Source organism: Microcaecilia unicolor, chromosome 2 (genome assembly GCF_901765095.1).
Source record: "Microcaecilia unicolor chromosome 2, aMicUni1.1, whole genome shotgun sequence".
NCBI lineage: Eukaryota > Metazoa > Chordata > Amphibia > Gymnophiona > Siphonopidae > Microcaecilia > Microcaecilia unicolor.
In genome coordinates this window covers 501,302,447-501,314,465 of record NC_044032.1, presented here as the reverse complement: position 1 = coordinate 501,314,465, position 12,019 = coordinate 501,302,447, and the positions used below count along the sequence as shown (strand labels likewise).

The 12,019-nt window shown below is 42.5% G+C and overlaps 1 protein-coding gene across 1 annotated transcript in view; it reads left to right on the top strand.

Moving 5' to 3' along the window:
- The window catches only part of MAN2B2 (mannosidase alpha class 2B member 2), a 171,375-nt gene that overhangs the window by 91,025 nt on the left and 68,331 nt on the right, over nucleotides 1–12,019 (top strand). Inside the window, exon 11 of the mRNA XM_030191167.1 lies at nucleotides 4,772–4,905. Within this exon, the coding sequence (XP_030047027.1) occupies nucleotides 4,772–4,905 (134 nt within the window). The remainder of the gene's footprint in view (nucleotides 1–4,771; nucleotides 4,906–12,019) is intronic.

Sequence of the window (12,019 nt, the reverse complement as noted above, 5' to 3'; positions counted from 1 at the left end):
CTGGAGACAGATGGCGCACTGAAGTTGAAGGCAGAGGATGTGCTGGAACTGAAGATAGATGTGCATCGGAGCTGGAGACAGGAGATGTACTGGAACTGGAGGCAGATGGTGCATCAACATGCTCAAAACAATGCTCAACTCTCACCATCTTAGGTCAGCCAACCATATGATGATGAAACTAGAACAATACACACAAACATAAACAGGCTTAAACTAAGCTTAATATGCATCATCTTTAGTCTGGATTTGGCTATCCAAAGTTGGTGCAGGAACACTGTTCTCTAGTTAACATGAGAACATAAGAGTAGCCATACTGGGTCAGACCAATGGTCCATCTAGCTCAGTATCATGTTTTCCAAACTGTGGCCAAGTCAGGTCACAAGTACCTGGCAGAAACCCAAATCATGGCAACACTCCATACTACAAATCCCAGGGCAAGCAGTTGCTTTCCATGTCTGTCTCAATAGCGGACTATGGACTTTTCCTCCAGGAATTTGTCCAAACCTTTTTTAAACCCTTACTAGTTAGATTCATGAAAGATTTGTTTCTTACCAAACCTCCTATTAAACCACCTCTGGTGGCATGGGATCTAAATGTCATTCTGACTGCTGTCATGAAACCGCCATTTGAACCACTTCATTCCTGTTCTCTAAAATTCCTCATATATAAGATAGTGTTCTTAATAGCTCTCACTTCTGCCAGAAGAGTCAGCAAATTTCAGACACTGGCGGCAGACCCTCCTTATACCAGGTTCTACCACGACAGGGTTGTACTCCAAACCCACCCAAATTCCTTCCTAAAGTGGTATCAAAGTTCCATCTCAATCAATCCATTGAACTACCTGTCTTCCTCCTTAAGCCACACTGTAATCCCGGAGAAGCTGTACTGTATACCTTAGACTACAAGCATGCTCTAACATACTATCTAGAATGTACAAAACCTCATTGGAAATCGTCCCAGCTTTTTGTATCCTTCAACTCTAACAGATTATGGATAGCCATCGCCAAACGTACAATCTCAACCTGGCTGGCAAACTATGGGGCTCATTTTCAAAGCACTTAGACTTACAAAGTTATGTGGAGGGGCATTTTCAATATGACGTCTAAATCTGAATTTGGACGTTTTACACAAAACATCCAAATTCTGAACAGGAAAGGTAATTTTCAAAAAGGAAAAACGTCTATCTTTTATTTGCGAAAATACTATGGACGTTTTGTTTTTTGGATGTTTTGTGATTTGGACTTTTTTTTTTTTTTTGGGGGGGGGGGGGGGGGCATTTTCGAAAACCCCCCCACAAAAACGTCCAAGTGCAAAATGCACAAACTCAAGCCATTGGGATGTAGGAGGAGCCAGCATTTTTAGTAGACTGGACCCCCTGACATCCCAGGACAGCAATAGAGCACCTTAGGGGGCACTGCAGTGGACTTCATAAACTGTTCCCAGGTACACATCTGACCATTGCTCCCTTACCTTGTGTGCTGAGCCCCCAAAATCCCACCCAAAACCCGCTACCCCCAACTGTACACCACTACCATAGCCCTTACGGGTGAAGGGGGCACCTATATGTGGGTACAGTGGGTTTCTGGTGAGTTTTGGAGGGCTCACAGTTTCCTCCACAAGTGTAACAGGTAGGGGGAGGTAGGGTCCTGGGTCCACCTGTCTGCAGTGCACTGCACCCAAAACTAGACTACTCCAGGGACCTGCATGCTGTTGTAATGGACCTGAGTGTAACATCTGAAGCTGGCATAAAGGCTGGCAAGTAATGTTGTTAATCACAATTTTTGGGGGTGGAAGGGGGTTAGTGACCACTGGGGGAGTAAGGGGAGGTCATCCCTGATTCCCTCCAGTGGTCATTTGGAGCAACGTTTTGTGCCTTATTCGTAATAAAAACAGGTCTAGCTCAAAATTTCTAAGTTTTAGTCCTGGACTTTTTTGTTTTGTTCCATTATGGCTGAAAAGCGTTTAAGTCTTAGGAACGCCCAAGTCCCGCCTTGAACATGCCTCTGGCACGCCCCCTTGAGATTTAGACACACTTCTGCGGACTTCAGAGAAAAACGTCTAAAAGGAGGTTTCAAAAATACTGATTTGGACGTTTGTGAGAAATATGTCCAAATGCAGACTTATCTTTCTGGATATTTTTCTCTTTTGAAAATGAGCCTGAGAGAAACCTATGGAACTTTGGAAGTCTAAGTGCTTTGAAAATATGCCTGGTGGGAAGGAAGATGAATTTTTTCCAAGCAAGGTGACCTCTTGTAACCTCAAGCCCGGTGGGTTCTCAAAATAATCCAGACTACCTACACCTGCAGTTGGATACACACCTCCAAATTGCCCAACAAAAGTGTTAAAGTTAAGCTCTTAGCACCAGAAATTGCTTACAAAGGAACTCTCTTCCCTTGAACAGGCCTATACAGTTGAATCTGTTCCACCGGGGAAAAAAGGAAGGGATTTTATTCCAAGATTTTCCGGTCACTGAGAAGATGCAGGGGGGGAGGGGGGGGGGCTTATGACTCATCCTAGGCTTAAAGGCCTTCAACAAATATCTGGCAAAACAAAAGTTCAGGATTGTTTCCCTAGACACCCTACTCATAAAGATTCAGTATCAAGACTGGCTATGTTCTCTGGACTTGAAGGACACCTATACCCACATTCCAGTTACACGAAGTATCTGAGATTCTAAGATTCTACTACCAGCACTGTGTACTTCCATTTAGCCTCAGGTCAGCACCCCAGGTCTTTACAAGATGTTGCTACACATGCATGTGTTTCTAAATCTGGACAATTGGCTGGGCAAGAACACAGCACAGGAAGGGACAATAGAATCAATTCACAGAACCATTCAGGTGCTGGAGCTACTAGGGTTTGAGATCAACTACCTCAAGTTCCATCTCAGCCCATCCTAGCAAATGGAATTCATAGGAGCCCTGCTAGATATGATTTGAGACAGGGCTTTCCTCCCAGTCTAATGAATGGAGGCTCTGTCTCTGTGGTTCAGGAGGATCAGCCAACAGGACTGCAGGAGAGCTTGGCCTTCCATATGGACTGGACTACAGCCCATAGAATGTCCACCTAGCTTTTTGTTTCTTTTGACTACAACAGGATTTGGACTGCCAACAGTCCAACTGGCCCGCAGACTGCTTCTCCTTTATTTATGCTCAAACTGGGGTAACTCTGGTGTTCATGTTACAGCTCACAACATTAGAGCCATTGCTGTGTCAATAGCCCACTTGAGGTCAGCCTCAATGGTAGAGATTTGCAGAACTGTAATGCTGTCTTTAGTCCATACATTCACCCCTCATTACTGTCTAGAGCAAGATTCCAAATTTGACAGCCAGTTTGGTCAGATAGTCCTTCAGCAGGATGAATATTCTTACTGCCCCGCTCTCTTTCCCTTGGAGTTGAATTTTCTCAGCCATTGTAAAAACTGCTCTCCTTGGAGAACACTTACTACAGGTGAGTAACTCTTCTTATAGAGCAAAATGCAAAAATGTAAGAAATTCATATTCCTGAAGCTAATGGATACCAATTTGTAAAATTTAACCATTTTCTTTTTCTTTTCTGCTTTTGTTGTCTGCGTAGTTTATTTTTTAATTGACTTTTTCCTGGGCATTCTCAATCTTCTGCCAATGTCTTTTAAAGGATTTCTTTTCCATTTTTTCTCTGTCCTCTGTCCCCTTCTGTCTCTTATCCTCTACCCAATCTACTATTCCTCTTTTAGCACCTCCCCAGCCTCCATCCCCCCCAGCCTCCCTAGTTTCCACCCTCTCAACCCTTTCAGTATTCCGTCCATTTCCTCTTTCACCCCTCTACAGTGCCTCCATTTCTTTCAACTGCTTCTCACCCTCTCTCATGCCCTCTAGATCATCCTTTGTCACCCTTTAGCTCCTTTCTTTTACCATCTTGCATCAGAGGTCATGCTGTCATGCTCAGCCCACCTAATTCAGTACACACACCTTTTCATACATACCTAATTGCCAAGTCTTCACTGTTTGACCAAATACCTGCATAATGTCCACATCCCCACTCTTCTTTTTCCCCCCAAATTCTGGCTATACCCCTCTGTCCACTTTATCTTAAAGTCCCCTGTCATCCCTAATCCCAGAGTACTTGCTCTCTCGCCCCCCAAAACCTGGATGACCTCCAATTCCCAATCTCCATTCTTTAATCCTATTCCTTTCCTGCTTTTCCTTCTTTCAACCAAGCTGAGTCCCCCCCATAGCGTCCCAAGTCCCTTTCTCCCCTACCCTTCCTAGTTTCATTCCTTGCTGCTGCTTCCTCAAGCTGCCACTTCGAACCCCCTTTGCTTGTTGATCCTTCTGCCTTCTGTTCCCTTCTGTGTCTGGTGTGAGAAACATCTGCTGTTTGAACTGTGGCACATTCTATGTGTATGGAGTGCCAGTTGGTTCAAATATGAGCTGTGCTTAATATTGGGGCCTTAGTGTGAATTTTAATACCCCTAAGTGAATAAGCTCAGGGTTTAGATTTGCTGAGGTCTGGTGGGAATCCTAGCTGGTAGCCTCTGGCTAGTGACTGTCACTGTAATGGCTGGGCTAAGTGGCAGATTGTAAAATGGGGGGGGGGGGGCATGGATAGTTTGGAACACAGGCTTATGGTGCTGTATCCCAACAGTCTGGTTCTAAAACATCTGAAGCCTGAAGCATCAGAAAGAAATCTACAGGGCGAAAAAAAAACCCCAGTTGTGGTCAATTATGGCTCTTTAATTGAACATTGTAACTCTTTTTTTTATTTTTATTTTTTTGCATTTTTTTTAAAGATTCTAGTAATATAGAACACTATGTGATTGTATACAACCCTCTTGCCTGGAACATCACAACCTTTGTTATCCTTTCCGTGAGCTTCTCAACAGTGAATGTGTTTGATGAAATGGGACATCCAGTGCCAGCACAGGTATCTCTATTCTGTTTAATTTTATTAATCAAGCTAGCAAAATAGGCATTTTGCAATTTTGTTTGTTTATTTTCCCTTCGACTGATGGCACAAACTTTACTTGAAATAATTTCCCACATAGATTTGAGACCTTTAAAATCTTTAAAGGCAGTTCCATAAGGTGATACTGTCAAGGAGGTGTCTGTGTGGGCGGAGCAGGAGTGTGTCACCAGCACCGTGCACAGCTTTTAGAATACTATCAGTTGTGTGCATTCATGGTGCATTTAGGCACACCCACTTATGCCAGCCATTGATCTGTCATATGTGGGCGTGCCAGGGTAGCTTTGCACTCATTTCTACGATGGCTTAGGCGTGCCTTAAACCGTTATAGAATTTACGGTAAGCATGCCCCTTTGTGTCGCCTAAAATGAGGCGTCAGTGTATAGAATTGCCACATTTGTGTAGTATATAGAATGATTTTCCATCTATTGTCCACCAGTCACTAAACCAAAGTGGCAAGCTATCCCCTCTGCCCTATTTGTCTTTGTTTATTACAGTATTTCTTTAAGTGCCTTTTGCAAGCAAACAGCAAAGCAGAGTACAATACTAAACATCAACATAAGTAAATGTAAAAAGTGTAGAAAGTAAAAGGTTGGAAAATCCTGCTCACATCCCCAGATGTCATTTATTTCAGAATTTAAAAAGCTCTCATGTTCATTGTAGTCTCTGTCCCGCTCTCTCAAATCCAGGTAATTTATTGGCATGAAGTAGAAAAGGTACAGAGAAAGGCGATGAAAATGATAAAGGGGATGGGATGACTTCCCTATGAGGAAAGGCTAAAGCAGCTAGGGCTCTTCAGTTTAGAGAAGAGATGGCTGAGGGGAGATATGATAGAGGTTTGTAAAATACTGAGTGGAGTGGAATGGGTAGATGTGAATCGAGGTTTGATGGCTTGACAAGAGGGTACGTTTCAAACCTTGAAGAAATTTGAGGATTGTTTAGATGAGATCCAGTTCTGTATAGGTAAGCACTTTTTAAAGCTGAATCCTGATGAAACAGAAATGTTATGGATGAGCTCCTCCCCAGTACTGGACAAGATGAAGTCTTATGTTATAAGAACGTTCAAACACTGATCTTGGTAAGGTGCAAGGCTTAGGGGTATAAATGAATGTACTACTTTTCTGGAGCCCCAGAAAGGGTTGGTGATGAAAAAAAACAGGTTTCATTTTAGAATGTTGAGACAACTCGACTTATGTCCACAGAATTTCAGGTAGGGATAGTCTCCACTCACAGTACCAAATAAAATTCTCTTATTTGGCAAACAGACCTTGCTCGGTGCATCCTAGGCACCGCCATTTTCAAATATGGCTACGCTGAGGTAAGAGCCTCTCCTGCCTGCTTTAAATTACTCTGAATATCGGGTGGCAGATTTATTTATTTATTTATTTACAGTTGGGGGATGGGGCAGAGAGAGGAGGGATGGATGCCACTATACACTAGAGAATTGTGTTTTAAGTGTGGGGGGAGGGAGGGAGAAGTCAGGGGAAGGAGAAAGTGGTGCTACCAGACACTAAGGATATTTTTTTTTATATTGGGGGCAGGGTGTCGGGTTGGAGGGGGGGAAGCTAGCCTACCAGTGATGTTTTTAGTAAGATCAGTGATCGGAGGATATTTATTACCTTTTCTGCCCCATGCCAGCGTTGTGCAGGCATTGTGCTCCCTTCAAAACTTCTCTGAATCAGGGTGGAATAGCTAAAATCTTACCATTGATTTAAATATGCTGTATGCTTGTGGTCACCGTGTGAGCTAACTTCTACTCCAGAATCGTTCCTGCGTACACTTTGCAGTAAATGGATGCTGCTGCCCACGTTAGTTTCTTGCATCAGCCTCTAGATGCCCTGAAGCTGCCTCTGTGCTGACACTCAGCTTCTCCCACTAGTCTACTTTTGGCACTGGGGCTCTCTCCATCCCAATGTCAGCTTTGGGAACATGCATCTTTGATAACCTTCTTTTTTTTATTATTTTGCACGATACAGGAGCAAATGCATTTCTGTTTTTGTTTCTCTTATGTTGCACCGGATGCAGTGTCTTGCTTCATGGGTTTTCAATTCAGTTATTTCCAGTCTGTTATTGCTTATTCTGTATTTGTTGGTTTCTCTGTATGTGTTCTGCATGTGTGGCCAAAGTGAGGTATTCTACTGGAGTGTTGTTTCTGTGTAGGGATTAATAGAAGTCTACCTTGGTTAATTTTCAAATCTGCACCTGATAGGAGGTGGGTGTTCTAGAACGCATTGCTCTATTTGCAGTTCCACTTTTTCAGAGGTGCAGTTTTTGCTGTTTGAAGTCTAGGTGCCCAGTGTGTTGTGTACAGGGAAATGTGTTTCACAAGTTGCCCGGTAGTGATTGTGTTGTTATAACTGAAGTAACACCAGAATCTGAATACTCATTTTTTGTATGGTGGTAAAACATCCTGATTCTGATCTGAGCCCATTATATTGCAAAGCTTATTTTACATGCAGAAAAAGGATTTTTTTAAAATTGTGTAGTGGGAACAGGTGTAAATTGGTGCATGAGGCTGGTTCTGATTTCCTACATTTTAAAGGCAGATAGGCATCTGTGTTATCCTAATAAAATACGTTCCATTCTGGACTTTTCACCTAAATGACCTCTTATAAAATTACCCCTCATGTCTTAAGGTAGCATACGCAGGGTTCCAAAGTACAAATAGACACAATCCAGGATCTAGAAAAAAGGAAAAAAAAGACTGTGGAAACATTGCAAGATAGAGAGATGGAAAAATATAAGCAATAAATACCATCAAACTGGCGACTCCAACTGTATTGCAGTCAGCATTTATAGTTTGTATTTGTGCCTTCAGCATGCACAGCATTGTGCAGGATGTTTCACGTGATTCCTGAGACCATGTCATAGAGAACTTAGGGTCACTTTCACAAAGCAGCAGTAGGCCCAACCGGCATACACTACTGATCCAACTTAAGTAACTGAACTCAGCAACACAACGAAGCCATAACCTGCAATGAGCAATATATCACTCTTCTTCTCTTGATTCTCTAATGTTCTGTAACAACATCACTCTGTATTTGTTTCATCACCGGAAGTGGCTAACACCTCACAGTACTATGTAAGCCTGCAAAGAGGTGGGGAAATGTGGGGTACAAATGCAACAAATAAATAAATATTTCTTTGTATTTGTATGACTGAGACATGATTAGCAGAAGGAAATAGTATTTCTCCTGGGCAGTTATGCCCCTCCTGAGCAGTTAAGGCCTGAAGAGTACATTTGTATTAACTCACCAAGGCAATCGAAGAAAGAGAGTGGTTTGCTTTTTATTTTTCATTTTAATCATTGTTTTATTTTGATTTAAAAAACTTTCTTCTATACAATGCTTCTTGTACAATCAAAATGTATCTTTGGGTGTTGTGTATTGTTAGTATATAATCCGCCTGATACCTCTTCAGACAGCATTTTTTCTTTCTTAGAATTTATTTCAGAACTTTCAGTAAAGTATGACCAATTGTTAGAGCTAGGTGATGGTTTTGGGTTTGTTCAACTGGTTACTACTACTACTCATCAGCAGCAAGGTAATATTTTTGATTTACTTTTTTGTGACACATTCTTTATACCTGAACATGGTTTTTTGTAGCTAATTATCCAGTTTTGTGGTCTGATCCTTATTTTGTTCATTGTGATTTTAAATTTTTGAGCAAGCCATCTTCTGTTTCTATAGGAAAGAAATCTGTCAAAGCTAGTTTGAAAAAGCAGTTGGCAGATGCTGATTTAGGTAAAATAGTAACCCTTTTAATACCACCATTTTCTTATTTGGGTATAGAAAGAGGGGCAAATCTCTGGTTTGACATGCTGAGTAATATAGCCAGTGGAATATTAGATTTTCAAATGATTTCTGAGTCTCATAGACAAACAGCAAAATGGTATCATCAAGGATTATCCCTTTTGAAGCATCAGGTACAACAGCAAGAGCGAGTTTGAAGGAGAAATCTGTCCACTGAATCTAAAAATAAGTGCTGTGAAATTACTAGGTATTATCACTCAAAAAGTTTAAAGAGTAAAAAACAGTTTATTAATAAGAAACTGGATTAGGTTGGAAATAACCTCCACAAAATTTTCAAATTAGTTTCTGATCTCACTCTGCAATCTTGTTCTGATGTGGTTGATGATTCTTTAACTAGTTTGGGGTTTTCAGACATTTTTGAAGAAAAGATAATTGATTTTGTTTCAGTTAGTAGTTCAATGCAGGTTTCAAATAAGGTTTATTATTCATTAATTGGTGAAGGCATAGCTTCCTGTGTAGAGACATGGGAGAAATTTTCTGAGGTGTCTGAGCAAGCAGTACATTTCTTCAAGGCATTAATTCTTCATCCATTGTTTTAGTCAATATTCCTTTTTCCATTTTAAGTCAGTGTAGCAAAGACCTTTTGCCATTCATTACTCATTTGATTAATCTTTCTCCAAGTGACGGATTTGTCCCTGACAACTTGAAGAGAGCAGTTATTACTCCAGTTTTGAAGAAAGGACAGAGGGCGGCTATTCCAGTTTTCACCCTGTTTCAAATTTATCCCTGTTTTTGGAGAAGATTGTGTTGAATCAGTAATCAGAATTCATTGAGAGACACCAAGTATTGCTCGAATGCCAATCTGGCTATAGACACAGCCATAGTACCAAAATTCTTCTATCATCCATTGCAAATGATGTACTAGTAAAAGTTGATCAGGGCTTTGATGCCCTCTAGGTTCAATTAGATTTGAGTGCTTCATACTAACATAGTAAATGACGACAGATCTGTACAGTCCATCCAGTCTGCCCAACAAGATAAACTCATTTTACATGGTATGTGATACTTTATACCCAAGTTTCATTTGTCCTTGCCATTCTCAGGGCACAGACTGTAGAAGTTTGCCCAGCATTATTCTTCTACAAAGTTTATTTTATTTATTTATTTATTTGTAGCATTTGTATCCCACATTTTCCCACCTATTTGCAGGTTCAATGTGGCTTACAATTGTTCCGTAATGGTGATCACCAATTTCGGAAAAGAGAAGCTAACGTCGAAACCCCTTAAAAGTAGAAGTCTGCCCAGCACCAATTTCACTTCCCAATTACCAGCATCGCCACCTAATCTCCGCTAAGATTCCATGGATCCATTCCTTCTAAACAGGATTCCTTTGTGTTTATCCCACGCACGTTTGAATTCCATTACTGTTTCATCTCCACCACCTCCCGCGGGAGGGCATTCCACATATCCACCACCCTCTTTGTGAAAAAATACTTCCTGACATTACTCCAAAGTCTGCCCCCCTTCAACCTCAATTCATGTCCTCTAATTCTTCTGCCTTCCTGTCTCCGAAAAAGGTTTGTTTGCAGATTAACACTGTTCAAATATTTGAACGTCTGTATCATGTCACCCCTGTTTCTCCTTTCTTCCAAGGTATACATGTTCAGGTCAGCAAATGTCTCTTCTCGTACGGTTTGCAAGGCAAATCCCATACCATTTTTGTAGCTTTTCTTCGCACTTCTTCCATTCATTTTACATCTTTAGCCTTTAGCTTCATCTTTAGCTTCGTTTGATATTGTGTCCCATTCTAAGTTGCCTGATATATTGAAAGTTCAACTGTAATGAAATGGTTCTCTTCGTATTTGTCTAATCATTTGTGAATGGTTTCTTGGAATTTTGATGTTTCTTTGCCAAAGGAGCTAGTAAGAGGTGTTACTCAAGATTCACTTCCAGCTCCATTATTATTTAATCTATATATTTTTTTCTTTTGACAAAGTTCTTGGAGAGTTTGAATTTATATTTTCATCTTTTTTTGCAGACAATATTCAGTTGATAGTTTTTATGAAAGATAATCAGCAAGATGCCATTTAGGATTTTAACCAGAAATTGACCATTATAGGTGATTGGTTACACAATCAGGAGTTGGTTTTGAATGTGAAAAAATCTGTGCTCATGTGAATTTCCTACAAATCTAATCCTCTGGTTTTAAAACCTATGTTTCAAGGTAAACAACTTGCTATTGTTCATGATTTAGGAGTCCTTTTACTAAGGCATGCTAACAGATTTAGCACACACTAAGGGGTCCTTTTACAAAGCCATGGTAAAAAATGGCCTGCAGTGGTGTGGATCTGGGGCGTAGCTAGACTTCGTCAGGAGGGGGGTCCAGAGCCCGAGGTGAGGGGGCACATTTTAGCCCCTCCCCCCGCCATTGCTGACCCCCCCCCCACCATTGCTGACCGCCGCCTCCACCACCACTACCAACTTTGACCCCTCCTGCCGATGACCCTCTCGACCCTTCTCCTGCCGCCAACCCTCCCCCCCCCCCCCCCGCCGCCATCGCCTACTTTTGCTGGCGGGAGACCCCAACCCCCGCCAGCCGAGGTCCTCTTCTTCCGGCGCAAGGCTTCGTTCTGTTTCTGAGTCTGACGTCCTGCAAGTTCTACGTGCAGGACGTCAGACTCACAGAAACAGAACGAAGCCTTGCAGATCAGCTGACATCAGACTCAGAAACGTGCAGGACGTCAGACTCAGAAACAGAACGAAGCCTTGCGCCAGAAGAAGAGGACCTCGGCTGGCGGGAGTTGGGGTTCCCCGCTAGCAAAGGTAGGCGACGGCGGCGGGGGAGGGTCAGTGGCGGGAGGGGGGTCGAGAGGGTCGTTGGCAGGGGGGTCCAGGGCCAAATCTACTGGGGCCGAGGCCCCCGTGGCCCCACGTAGCTACGCCACTGGTGTGGATGCATCTTTTAGGCACGCACTAGGCCATTTTTTACCACGGCTGGGAAAAAGGCTATTTTTTAATGGGCCGGGAAATGGGCGTGCGCTAATATTAAAACTAGTGAGCCCCTATTTACAGTCACCCATTGTCCTAGCGGTAAGGGTCATCCACTACCCACGCAGTAACCATGCAGCGCTTGCCAGCATGGTCATGCTGCCAGTTACCGCTGGGAACGCCTCCTGTGGTAGAAAATAGAAAATTCTCCGAGGACAAGCAGGCTGCTTGTTCTCACTGATGGGTGACGTCCTCGGCAGCCCCTCCAATCGGAATCTTCCTAGCAAAGTCCTTTGCTAGCTCTCGCGCGCCCACGCGCACCGCGCATGCGCGGC